Below are 14,052 nucleotides of genomic sequence, written 5' to 3' on the forward strand. Positions count from 1 at the left end.
TCCCATCCCCCCTCCTACTTCCAGCCAGAAGATCCTGGAGTCTGTACAGTCCCACCCCAGATAATAACCTGCTTCCTATTTCCTCCCCCAGTTCCCTGCAGGCTCAAAGGAAAGTCACAGTTTTGGGAACACTGGCGGAGGGAGGGGCAGGCCTATAAGTCCTCACCTGCCGCAGGTGATGCAATGATTAATTTCCATGGTCAGGCTAAGCAAGCCTCTCTATCCTGACTCCACTGTGATCGAGCAGCTCATCTCCCCCAGGACGGTGTGAGCTAGTACTACTCATGCTGACCTAAAGCCAGGTAAGCTCCAGGCAGCTATGGGCATGCTGAGTTGCTCGCTCCTTGCTCTGCTGACCTGTGTTTCCCCATTTGCTCTCAGCCTCCTGAAGCAGAATCTCAGGATGTCCCAGAATGTCTGCACCCAAGGACTCTGCCAAGGCCCCCAGCTCAGCCTGGTGCCAGGCACCCAGAGTGATTTCAGTGCCAATCAGGTACTTCCCAATTCCTTCCCCATGCTCAGCACATGCTTGAAACAGGCTTTTGACTGGAAGCATAAAGATTCAAGGTGAATTAGAAGAAGTGCTCTACTCAAGTAGATATAAAGTGTTATCAATCACAGCTTAATCTAATTAAGCTCTTTAAAATAGCTTCTAAACTAATTAGATTAAGTACTGATTGATAACAGTTAAGGTACTACATTGTACCTAGGTGTTTGCCTTCTTTAAAAACGTGCTCTTTAGTTCTGGCCACATCATTCTTCAGTATTAGCGCTCAGCTATTTTAATAAAGAGTTCTATGAGTCTGTTCTGTTGCTGCCCACATGGCAATTTATCCTAATTGTAGGCAAAGTGCCTAACAGTAAAGAAATAGTGAGCAAACTCAACCAGCTTAAGTATATAAAATGAAAGTGGTGTCAAACCTGGTTTCCTCTGATGGGGCAAAATATCATAGGGCCCCTCTACGCAGGTGGATAGCAGCCACGTAAACCTTTGCTGGGTAAGCCCCGGGGGGCCTGGGAAGCGGTTTCCACAGCCCCCGGCCATAATTAATCTGCTCATTGCCGGCACTTGTTCCTGCACTCACTCATTCCCACACACACTGAGTGCCTGTGACTGGCCAGGCAGAATGTGGGGAGAGAAAAATATCTAGGACACAACCCCTCCTCTCGAAAGGGCCACCGATAAGTGGGGGAAGCAGGTATGGAAACAGCCACAATCAAGCAGAGCAAGTGTTGTCAGAGCGTTACTTGTAAGAGGCCACTGGCTCCGACTTGCTCCTTCTCTACCGGGTCAGCACTGTCAGCGAGGATGTTCCTTCCGGTGGCTGGCCCCGGTCTTACACCTGAAGGATCTTCCCCCACAGGAGCTCCAATGACAGTTGAGTCAAGTTTGAAAAAAGCCCTAGAGGAACGCTTTCCTCCATTCCCTTCATGTACAGCTGACTGCGCCTATAATTCTGTGCTGGGAAACTCTTAGCTTCACAGATTGTACTTGATACAACTGGGCCTGAAGGTAGCTCACCACGGTGAGGACAGCATAGGCCACAGGGTTTACCAGCTTAGTTTTCTGGGCTGGTTAAGTTGGAAAGGCTCTCTGACTCTACTTTATCTGTAAAATGGGGCTAGTGATACCACCTCATCAAGGCATGGTGAGGATGAAACTGGATGAGTTACTGGATGGGAAGACTCATTCAGGTCCTAGGACGTCATCAATATTCAACAAAGGGGACTGTGGGACTCCTGATGCCATGTTCATTCATTTCTCAAGGCCAAAGGTCTTTTTCCTACCTTCCTTGGTTTCTTTACTTAGGATTTTTTCCCATGGCTGAGAACATTAGTATACAAATTAGGAAAAGACCATCAAAACCAAAACCACGATCCCACCCACCTTTGCAAAGGGGACTTGTGGATTCAGAACCCTAGCCCTATAGGGAATTCCTACGAATCTCCACCAGCACCACTTGTACTCTTCTGAAAAGTCAGGTTTGCTGCCTTAAAAGCCCTCACCCTCAGACTCAATTTATCCCACACCTGTTTCCAAAGATTAGATGGTATTTGCATTCTGTCAAAACATGTTGAAGGTCATTAAAAAGAACAGGTCAAAAAGGCATTTACCACTTTAAGGGCTTTGAGCGGCTTAAATAAAATATTAAAATGTGCAGACAGTTAACATGGGGGTACCTCAAAACAGGTTCAGAATGGAGCACCAGCTACTTTTTCCCTCTGCTGTCTGGGTAGGGTCAGGTGGGGATATGTGGACAGACAGACATCACCCTGAGCAGCCAGCCCCTGGGATCCCACCAGCGGATGGACAGCTCATCGATGCGACCCACACAGGCTGGCAAAATGGGAGGTGCTCAGACAACGTCTGAATAAATGAATAATGTATCGGTGCTTCTCTATCTGCCTTTTCCTGTCAAATGTTCTTCTGGATAACTTCTAGGAGAGACTTCTCCAGGACCCTCTGTGCCTAAGCTCTGCAGACAGCAACCCAGGGGACCTTCGGGAGACACCACTGGGACCCACAGCCAATCATGGCACAGAAACAGCTTGGCACCAGAAAGCGAGCTGCTCCAGATGAAAGCGCCTCTGGTCTTCTCCCTTCTCCCCAAATCTTACTCCCGCCCTCTTCTATGCTGCTTTCCCTTGCCTCTCCTGCTCCTGACCTCCCTTCTTGCTCTTTCCCTCGGCCTCTCGAACAGCATCCCCACCACAAATTCTAAGACAAACAAACCTCAACTTGTAGCTGCAACATCTTTCAGAACCTCCCACTCCAACTCCTGCCGTGAGTGAGGTCTGGCTTCTCTCCAGGGCAGTGCTTTCCACTGCTGCCCTCTGCAGTGGACAGTTTCTTCCTGCTCCCCAGTATCTCCTTCCACAAATGTTACCTGAACCCCCAGAGGAACTCTCCTTTGATCTTCATTGAGATCTCACCCCATCGACACCAGCCTTGTCTCTTTAGCCATAAGTTCCCCATCCCCTTTTCCATCCTTATCCAACTTAGATCCCATGGTCCACCATTATGATCATTTTCTTACAAATCCACCCAAGTCTCTGGATCCTTTTTTCTTTCATCAGCCTGGATGAGAGCAATCACAGATGAACCCCTCAACCTACATTCTCCAGGCCTGCCCCCACAGAGTCAAGCTTTGCTAGAGAAAAGTCACATGAGTAGGAAGAGTGACACCACTATAAATTCATGATTACCCACCTCAAAGAATCCTAGATATTGCCCAGTGACGCTGCCATTTAGCTCTATGCTCTGCTCAAAGACGGATGCCCTCTCCATGTCCCCAGACCTCTCACCACTCCCCTGGCCTCTCCTTACTCTCAGTTGATGACCTTGCTTCAGTCCCTATGGATGAAACAGAGGACATCTGGGGGCACACCCTCTCTCCCATCCCCCAAATCTACATTCCCATCTGCTTATGTGCTCATCTACTTCTTCCCTTCTGGTTTCAACAAAGAGATGGCTCCTTCACATTTCAGAGGCCAGTCCTCCTCATGAGATCTGGTGCCCTTGCCCAAGGTCAACCATGTCCATGAACATAGCCAGGGCCTGTTGTTCTGGTGGACTCTCGTAAGTCCACCTATGAGATCTTAAACTCCACCATCCCATTCTTTGCCCTGCTGTCTCTGTACCCAGCAGAGTGACTTGGTTTCAATGCACCTGCTGTCCAAAATATAGGCCCCTCCAGCCCTCTGCCTCCCTCATTTCTCCATGCCTATCAATCTCTATCTGGCTCTTCCTTCACTACCCAGTCTGGACTTCAAGACCCTTACCAATACCCTTATATCCGGATACACTCATATCCACCACTGATGAATTCTATCACACAGCTTCGTGGTTTCCACAGTAATTAAAGCTCCAGCTCAGGTCAGCCCTCTCCCTTGTTTTTGTTCAGTTGCCCTGACAATTTCTTACAGAGGCAACTTCAAACATTTGCTACTCAGTTGAGCCTCTTAACCCCAGTGATTGCTTTCTGCTCTTTGCTGCACTTGAACTTTCTGGAGGATCTGATTCTACTGATCCTTCTCTCTTTGTGAAATTCATATTCGTTGGCTTCTGTGGTGCCTCTTGGCTCTTCTCCTACTTCTCTGACTGATTCTTCTCATCTTCCTTCTTATTCATTAGTTCTCAAAATTAGTTGTTTCAATCTGGGTAAAGAATATATGGCTCTTTGTACCTTTCCTGTAAATTCTGTGAGTTTATAATTAAATAAAAATAAAAGTTAAAAAAGTAGGGAAGAGGGTGTTGTTCTATGTGGTTCCATCCAGTATACTGATTCCAAAGGATGTCCAGGTGCCATTTTCGAGGGGATAGAGCCTTTGGAGTCAGGGTTTGAATCCCAGCTCAACCCATGAGCTTTGCGCCCTTGGACAAGAAGGCTGACCACTCCAAGCTTGAGCCAAACATAAAGTGTGGATATTGCCACTTTCCTTATAAAGAAATATGGAAAATGCATACTGCAATGCTTTATACAAGGACAAATAGTGTAACAAATGGGAGCTTTATCATTAGTATAAATATATAGGTACAAGTCTCAGGGCACAATGGGGCATGTATTCTAGCAGTCAGTACATCACCTAGGGAGAATAACTACACAGGAGAGGAGACGAAGGTTGGGGTAGGAGTAAGGGGAGTGGAGAGTGAGGGGAGGGGACAAGAGAGGAGGGTAAGAAAATAGAACTCTGAACATTAGTATTTAATGACTGGCTTGGGAAGCTGATCCAGTGACGGCCACCAAGAAAGAAGACAGCCCCCTGTAACTGTCATATTATTTTATTCTGTTGGTTTGTGCCATATTTTCCACATTTCACTCCCATCTTATAAGAATGAGGGAGATGATTCAGAGCATTTGGTAATTTGCCCTGTGCCATATGGTATGTTAATAGCAAGGCTGGAACTTGAACTTTGGTCTCTTAGTCTTGAGTCAGGACTTAGGTGTTCTAGCCACAAAAAGGCTTTTATTCTTTTTTTTTATTACTAAATTTACTTCATTTAAATTCAATTAGTTAACATATAGTGCATCACTAGTTTCAGATGTAGAGCTCAGTCATTCAACCATCCGTTGCATATAACACCCAGTGCTCATTACATCATGTGCCCTCCTTCATGCCCATCACCCAGTTACCCATCCCCCCACCCACCTCCCCTCCAACAAAACAGAGGATCGTATAGGGGAAGGGAGGGAAAAAGGCTTTTATTCTACACAGATATACAAGTATGTGTATATGTGTGTGTGTGTGTGTGTGTGTGTGTGTGTATGCATGCGTATTTGTACAGCAAATAGGGAATTTCTCTACAAAGAAGAATAACGTATGGTTTTCTACTGATATCTACTTTATGGCTCAGTAACTGCATCTCATCTGGGGCTGATACTCAGTTCCTATTCTCTGTCAACACCAATCTGTGGGCACAAGAAACCAGGCCTCCAGGTCTCCTGGTTGTCAGTTTGGTCCTCTTCACTCTATCAGTGGTTTAGTGTTTAGTGCTCCCTGGAGCCTCAGGGCTCCTTGGAGGTAGCTTGGGGGCTGTTGAGAGGGGTGAGGGAGGGACAACCCTAGATCTCCTGCCCCTACTTCAATGAAAGAAGCTCCATTTATATCTGGTTTATTATTACGTTTTTGCAAAGGCTGATTTTTAAATATTGGGCTCCATCTGTAAAATTATTCCGACAAGTTCTGGACTCTACCACCCGGGGCAGAAGAGAACTAGTAGGTTTCATGTTTCCCTCAATCTACTTTGGATGATCAAACTTGTCCAGGACACGTCAAATTCGAAACTCTTTCCCTTTTTTGGGGGCACTCATTTCTTTGGTGGGATGGAAAGAGAAGAAAAACCTGTGAATATCTAATTTCAAATTCCAAATGAAGGCACAGTCCCGTATTGTTCGCTCGTTTCAATCACCGGTCCATTCAGGTCACCCTCCGACATTTGTTGAGAGCCTATTATTTGCCAGGCCCCATGTTTTAGCAGAATTAATTGCGTGGAAAATGAATATTTAAAATCAAATCATATTTTAAATGCATTAGAGGAAAAATAATACCACTGTTATTAGTGGTGAATCCTTTTTAGAATGTGATCTTTTTTGATAACCTGCTTATTAGTGGAGCTATCCTGGAATTCAAAGAGTTTTGTCCCTTTTTATTCTTCAAGTGGGGTTCACTTAGACTTCTATAAAAATTTACAATTACGATAGTAATTCTAACTAATTAAAAACAAGGGATTTTTAAAAGAAAAACTTTCAAAACTGCTACAATGAGAGGACCCTTGAATCTAATCTCTGTCTCAGCCCAGGCCTTCAGGGAAGCTGAGGACAGGCCATCCAAGTCCAAACCCAGGTCTTCCTCCCTCCCAATGATGGTGGGGAGGGGAGGAGGGGTGGAGAAAACAGGAGGGGGACAGTGCATTCTAATCTGTGTGGAGAAGCCCCTCTCTCTCCACCATGGTTGGTGCAGGTCACCTTCCATAAAATGGCTTGTTTAAATGTCGCCATCACTAGGGAGAGGAGGTTTTGTTTTCCTAGTTCACAAGGGAGGGCCCTGTGGCTCAAAAGGAGGCAGGAAGCTGCCCAGGGCCTGGAAGTTAACAGGTGGCAGAGTTGTGATCTAGATCAAAGTCTGTGTGCCTCCCCGGCTGTGTGATCGCGGTAAGATTGGCCAAGACGGTAGGGAGCAGGCTTCTAAAACCCTGCAGCCCCTAGAGGCTAAGGAGAGTGTGCTCCCGGGGTGGGGGGGTGAGGGGAGGAGGCCACGTGCAGATGGGCACACAAGCCTCGCAGACGCTGCTGGATCATTTCTAAGTGAGCAGTTTCAATCCCCCACCTCCTCTAGGCCTCACGGTATTGCCAAGGATAGTCATGTTCTAGAATCACTGTCTTTTAGCAGAAAAAAAAGAAGAGATTCAGAGAGGTGCAGGACACCCAGCTACAAAGTGGTGGGGGCTGCATTTGAATGCAGTTCTGCCTGGCTTTGTTTTCCACGATTTTCCTCTGCCTCCCAGAGGCAGAGGATGAGAGGAGAATGGAGGTGTAAAGTTCAGCCCAAAGCTCAGTTAACAGGGTGGTGGAGAATTCAGAGTCCGGTGTGTCAAAATCACTGGACATGACCTGAATGGGCCACACAACCCATCCGGAGAAAAAGATAAGTGCGATCACTTGACTGAACTTCCTTCCGAAATGCCAGCCCTTCTCTACCCTGGGCACAGTCACATAAACCATCACGCTTCCTAAGAGAATAGTCTTCTGCCAATGAAGAGGTTTTGGGAGAGATCGGATTCCACTACTGCCCAAAGGCATTGTTATTCTGGCTTCTCAAAAGGAATTTTGAAAGAACAGATTGGCCCAGGGTCCTTTTGGTCCGCAGACATGATAATTCTATGCCTCTCTATACAGCTGGTTTCTTGGCTCCCCGGAAATGGAGTGTTTGCTATCTGATTATTCATTCAGTCAGTCATCCATTCAGTATCTGTTATCAAACACCTACTATGTGCCAGGCCCATTCTAGGCATTCTTGCTCTATTGAGCTGATATTCTAGCATGAGGATATTTGTTTTCTTGTCAAGCTCTTTCCGATTCATTAGATATTTCCATATCCACAACTCCCACATTAACACAAGATGATTAGGGTAGGTACCATTATCTACATGGTAAGAAAATAAGGCCAGGGAAAATAGATGATTTGCCAAACTCCCCAGGCTAGCTGGTAGCAAAGCTGAGAGTTATATCTAAGATTCTGTCTTTTGTTCGATTTTTTAAAAATATTAGCTAAGTGGAATCTTTGAAATAACATAGCTAAGATCAGTGGAAACACAAAGTACATTATCAATTGTGGGTCATGGCCACCTCGAAGTTGAGTGAGAATGACTACATCTGAGGCTTCTTTCAAAGGTATTTTCATGACCTTCTTCCAAGATTACTCAACAACACATTAAAAAAAAAAGGAGTGGGTTTCAGCTCCACCTCTGTCCCTTCCTTAGTGTAATCATTATCAAAGTTCTTTCTCCTGGACCCCTTTCTGCGCATCAGTTTCATCTTGGTGCAAAAGGCTGGAGAGAGGCAAAGCATCTCCTTCTCAAACTGGGAAGGATCCAGAACGTAACTTTATGGCAGGCAATGTACCTTCTCTTCCACAGGGGCACTCAAGAGAGCAACTGTTGGCTTTGTTCACAAACTCGAGAGAGACTGCTCACTCTTGCACCAAGAACTGAGCTCTGGTCATGTGCACAAACAGTAGAAGCGAGATGCACACAGAGCAGAAGAAATGAAAAGCCAGCCACCATTGCCCTGGGGGATGAGGCTTCTCTACCATAGAGGCAGCTGCCGTCCTGCCTCAGGGAAGGAAAACATCCAGGTCTACTATTTTAAGATGTGGGGGATGGGGGCTCTGGCAGCCCAGCCTCAGACCATGTGATGGCTGGGAATGTGGGTGGCGGGGCCTTTGGAAACAAAATGCCCAGGCGTGGGGTTAGAAGATTCCCAGAGAGAAGCTTCAGATATCATGGTCCACACGACTCCTGCCTAGCTAAGAGCATTCTTCTAGAGGTGACAGGTCTGTGTATTGCCGAGCACATGGAAAGAAACAAAGGCATTGAGAGAGAGGGTTTGGGGTGTGCATGTGTTATAATGGAGAGATTCAAGGTAACAGTATACGAAGTGATTTCCCTTCCACTCCAGATGCGGTGGTGATGTCTTTGTGCAGTGAGCTAGCAACCTGCTTCGTATATGCCTCTGCACTTTGAACTTGAGGTCCATGTAGGGCAGGGGCCGTGTCTCTCATCCCACCTCTGTATCTCCTGATCCTAATGTAGGCCTTGCTACAGAAGAGGTGCTAGCTAAGTGTAGTAAGTTAATTAGTCAATGAATGCAGAACCCAAGGCCCGGAGCATAGCAAGAGTGAGGCGAGCCAGTCCAGACACAAGCGTGTACCCTCAGGGACAAGGGGCTGGGCTCCATCCTCCCTGCCTAGCCCAGTTTTGGCCAGCCTCCCTTTCCCGGGGCACCCTCACCTCGGCAGACCGGCCTATGGTCGCTCCAGGCTGCAAACATGTCGCTCACTTTCATACAGGTGATCCGCTTGGACCCTTGCAGGTCATAGCCCTCGCTGCAGGTGAACTGGACGCTGGATCCTAACCTGGGAGACAAGGCGTGTCTGTGAGCTCAGTCCTGGGCCCACCAGGCCCGCCCAAGTCCTTCCCTACTCCGCAAACAAGTACCACACCAAATATTCTTTCTCCTCTGGCCCTTCATCTCTACTCCACTGTTTTATCACTTAAAATCTCCGTTGAAAGGAACATCTGCTCTTCATCTGTTTTTTTTTTTTTTTTTGGACCATTTAATGGTCTCAGGATTGAGTTAAAAGGTGACTTTGTGAGCAAAACAGCCATGCTCTGAGATAAGTACCAATTAGGATAGCTAAGAGTAGGTAGATCATACCCATAAACTTTAATGAAAATGGAGGATTATGGGAAGATACTTTGATTATTAGCAACTCTGCAAGATGCACCATCTTGGGGCCCTAGGATCTCCAGATGATGGGAGACATAAGCTGCCTGCGGGCACGTCATTACTGATGAGGGTAGATCCTGTATCCCAGGGACAGGTTTGCTGGGTAACACTGGTAGTCTGCAGCTCTCTCCTTCCCCAGGACTGGCTGAGGAAAGAATGCCAGAGGCCACAGCTCTTCCTCTGCATTGTACCTCTAGGAAGGCCAGCCCCTGCCTTCCCCCCAACCAAGCCAGCCACCCTTCTTTGTAATTAGAAAGTTCCCAAGCAGGTCTTACCTGAAATCCGAGCCTAGTCTTTTGCCCCTTTCAGGTATGCCAGGGTCTGGACACATATTATGCCCTTGGGACACACCAACCTGAGTTACTACAAGGCAAAAACAGCACATACAGAGATGGGTAATCACAGGAAGGCACATCCGGGGCAGTGGCTCAGGGTGGGGGGTGGACACAGAGACAGAATGAGGCCCTGCTCCGTGGGGCTGTGTGGGGTTATGGGGTCTCCTGGCTCAGGTTTCATGAGTATGCAAGGTGGGGAGCTGCTTTTGACAAATTCCTTTGTGAGCAAAGTCCAAGCGAAATTCATCAAGAGCATAGGGGCTCAGAGGCAGGCACCCCAAACCAGCAACCACCCTGTCCCCTCGTCCCACGCCAGTGGCCAGAGGTAGACGGTCCTCAGCCCCCAGTGACCTCCTCACCCTGCACTTTGGATCCGGGGGTGGCGCGACTCTAGATGACATGATCACCCCCAACCTCAGCCCCAAATGGAGAAATGACTCAAAGGAAGTTAAATAAAAGGTGGATGTGTGATCAGGAACAGTAAAGAATGTAAGAGAAAGCTGCAGTCTGAAGTTCAAAGCAGGGCCTTTAGCTCAAATGTGGCTATTTCTGCCAAGAAACCTCTTCCCATCGGACGCTTCTCAAGCTGAGTAAGCAGTAAGCGGAGCATCCCCTGTCCAACGCCACCGGCCAAGGGCACCACACAGAGATGGCACCCACGGTGGTTCTGGCAGGTGGTGGGATGCTCTCACACTTGCCAACACCAGAATGCTGTTTATGCAACCATGTGCACGGTCGTCTCTGCCAAAGGAGAAGCCTGGTCAGGGGGCGGCGGATACACACAGTTTTCTCCTGTCTCCAGTGGAGACAGGAACCCTCTGGCCCCTGCTGGTTTACTGTTCTCGAGATGCTCATACTCATGAGGCTGGAGCTCTCTCACACCACTGGATTCCTGGCTGTCGGGATGACCAGGAGCTGGGGCCTGGCATGCAGCTTGGCCAGAGGACTTCCATTCAAGGCCTCGCCCATCCCACGATCCCAACAGCACCCTCAAGACAGAGATGACAGGGAGTGTACGGCAACATTCTCTGAGTTGGCCCATGTCCCTCCCACCCACTCAATGTCCCACAGTATGAGCAACGGCTCCATTCCTCACTCACCCACTCACTCATTCCCATACATTGGTACGCAGCAAGCATTAAGTGAGCACCTAGTGTGTATAAGACCCAATTTTGGATACCATGGGAGATGCAACTATCAGATATCAGATATGACCTCAGGGGGCTCCCAGTCAAGTGAAGACATGAAAGATAAACAAACTGCAGAACCACAACGGGGGAAGTGATGAAAGACGCAGCTACAGGGAGGCTGAGAGGGAAGACCTGTCTTATGTTGCTGAGAGAAGCATGGAAGGCTGCCTAGAGAAGGTGGCACTTAACATGGATTGTCTGAGATATTAGGATTTGAACACATGGTGACAGAGGAATGGCAGTTCAGGGAGACAGAGGAGCACAGGGGGGTGAAGTAAAGACATGGAGACAGAACTGGGGGTTGCCCAGTGTGGCCAGAAAAGAAGAGAGGGTGCCGAGTGACGTGGAAGAGTGAAAGGTGAGGCTTCGAAGGTCAGACCTTTAAGGAGTTGAAGTCTGATCCTGAAAATGGTGCGGAGCCACTGAAGAGTCCTGGGGGGGAGGGGAGGGCATAGTAAGATGCTCAGGGGGAGGCCAGTGCCTGTGAGACCAGTTGGAAAGTTTTACGATTGTCCATGCAAAGGACAAGAGCCTGGCAGTGGAGACAGACACGAGAGTGTGGGAATGGATGTGGCAAAGAAAGAATCCCCAGGGCTCCTGGAAGACTAAAGTGTGGGGAGAGGGAGCAAGGGCGTGCCTCACCTGGGGACCTGTGGAGTCCCATCTCAGACTCACGGAGCCCGGAGCTCATTTCTACACTTAGAAGACTGGTGTAGATCCCGTTCAAACCTCCATGTACCCCAGGGTGTGGCTGGCCAAGGGAACCTGGAGATCTGGACAGACGCCACACAAGCCACACACCTGGTATCTTCTTGGTTATGTGGCATTGAGCTCAAGGCCTCTCAGGCAGCCTCTCCTTCTCCAACATTCCATATTGCCCAGTTAAAGCCAGTCACTCCTGCTGGGCATTTCCCTTACTCTCATCCCCTTCCCCGCTAAGCCTCTCCTTCCAAAGCTTTCACATCCTAAACTCAGCAACGTCACCGTTCCCGCCTGTGCAGGACCCTCCAAGGCTGGGGTCACGAGCTGGAAGTCCTGCTTCCTGAAGCCTCCGTGTCCCCAAGCAATGGGAAGGAAGGAGGTAACAGGGTGAAGTTAGAAAGGTGAGGGGAGGCTCTGTTCTAAGATGAGGATGTCAGTCCTGGGCTGTACTTAGGCTTTATCTTCAGTAAGCCAGCCTCACCACGATCCATCCCTACTGAGGACTTGTCAGCTAAGTGCTCGCCTTCCTCCAGCCTGGCCTACTCACCCCTGCCCACCGACTACACCCCTCCCACAGTCCCCGGCACCCACCGCGTGAGAACCATGCAGCCCCGGGTAGCACGTTACATGGTACAGCAGTTTCCTGCCCTCTCGCTCGGTACTCACACCACCCAGCGAGCACACAGAGCAAAAGGCTGCGGGATGAGGATGCGGCTGGACCAGAGAGGAGAGGCCGCGGCAGAGCCCACCTTCCCAACCCCAGCCCACACATGTGCAGCCAACTCTGCCACCCCCCTTTCATCAGTCCGCTGGAAGTAAGGCTCAGGCACCACCCTAGAAGTCACCAGCCCAGGGGTCAGTACTCACAAGCCCCCAAGACCCTGTCTTCCTGGGAGGCCTGAGTGCACAGACTTCCAGGCTCCCCAGGAAACGAGCACAGGTAAGTCCCAGTGAACACTTTATGCCTGAATGATGAAGTCAAGAGGGCTTTCCCCTCTTTCCTTAATCCCAGCCTCTCCTGCCTATTCAAAACCAGCTGCTTACGTGTGTAGCATTGATTCGCTGTTGGCTACACAGGGATGGAAGGAAAGGGAGAGTGGGCCTTACCTCAAGAAGCCGCAACACACTCAGAAAGGCAGTGCCTTCCTCTCAAAGTGAAGGAGGCATGGACACGTGGGCAGTCAGGACTGCTGGCCCGGGGTCAGTGGTACCCACGGACCACATAATGGAGGCAGTAAGTAGGGTTCAGGATGGGTCGGTGGGGTCCGCTCCTCCACTTAAGTTCAGGACATCTGTCCACGGGAGTGTGGGCAGGCCACCAAGGGCCAGACACCTGCAGACATTTGGTGGCCTGCCTCCCAGGCAGCTGAGCCACACACCCATCCTTCTCCAGGGAAATCTCAAGAGGGGAGACCAGTGTCTTGCAGTAGAGAGATATATATCTTTTTCAGAGTTTCTGCATTATTTCATGAGAATAAGGTTTCTTCACCTTTCTGAGGGAGTTTCAGGCACCTCTAGGAGCTAATGAAAAACAGGCCCCCTCCCTCAAAATGCACCCACAATATCACATGCAGTTTTTAGCCAGCTCACGGACCTCCTTAAGTCCTAGGTCAGGAAGGTCGATCTTAAATCCAACAGCACCCTTGGGAAGAAGGGAGGGTAAGGTTGTGCATCCCATTTCACAGATTTGGAAACTGAGGCACTAGTGCCTAGAGTAACACAGTCACCTGAAGACACACTGGGATAAAAACCTGCTCTCCCAAATCTGGGCCATTTCCTCAAAGTCTGCCTGTGGCTCCACGGCAAAGTCTGAAATGAAATCATGCCCACCTCAGTTCATCTCCTCTCCTGTGGCTACAGAAAGAATGAGCCTGTGAGGGCCAGGGCCCTGGTTCAAGCCTGCTCTGCAGACTTCTGGTCTAACCGTCGGTTCTCCTTGCCCCTTGCTCCTTCCCCTGGCACCCTTGTGGAGCACAGAAGCAGGGCTCCTGGCTGCCCCTCTGTCATCAAGGGCAGAATGCTCAGAGACGACAGTCCCCAGAGACTTGAAGGACCAGAGAAAAATCCCACAGCCAGGCTCAGTGTGGTCGGGGCCTGTCCCCCCACCCCCCGCCGGCTCCCTGCTGCACACGCAGCATAGAGCTCTGAAACTGCAGATGGCTGATCTCCATCCCTCTCAGGAAGTACTTCCAGTCCCTCAAGAGAAGTGAGCACACGGAGGTGAGATGAAAGGACAGAGCCAGGACGAAGGAGAGAAACAGAAGGAGAGGACAGCAGAGAGGATGTGGAAGAAGGAGGGAGGTGAGGTTGAGGGGG

At 49.2% G+C, this 14,052-nt stretch overlaps 1 protein-coding gene across 1 annotated transcript in view; it reads right to left on the reverse strand.

Moving 5' to 3' along the window:
* CSMD2 (CUB and Sushi multiple domains 2) overlaps positions 1-14,052 on the reverse strand; it is a 567,391-nt gene that overhangs the window by 263,588 nt on the left and 289,751 nt on the right. Inside the window, exons 8-9 of the mRNA XM_040619227.1 lie at positions 9,785-9,872; positions 9,011-9,135 (exon numbers count right to left, since the gene is read on the reverse strand). Coding sequence (XP_040475161.1) covers positions 9,011-9,135; positions 9,785-9,872 — 213 coding nt within the window. The remainder of the gene's footprint in view (positions 1-9,010; positions 9,136-9,784; positions 9,873-14,052) is intronic.

The sequence above is a fragment of the Ursus maritimus genome, unplaced genomic scaffold (assembly GCF_017311325.1).
Source record: "Ursus maritimus isolate PB19 unplaced genomic scaffold, ASM1731132v1 scaffold_32, whole genome shotgun sequence".
NCBI classification, from domain to species: domain Eukaryota; kingdom Metazoa; phylum Chordata; class Mammalia; order Carnivora; family Ursidae; genus Ursus; species Ursus maritimus.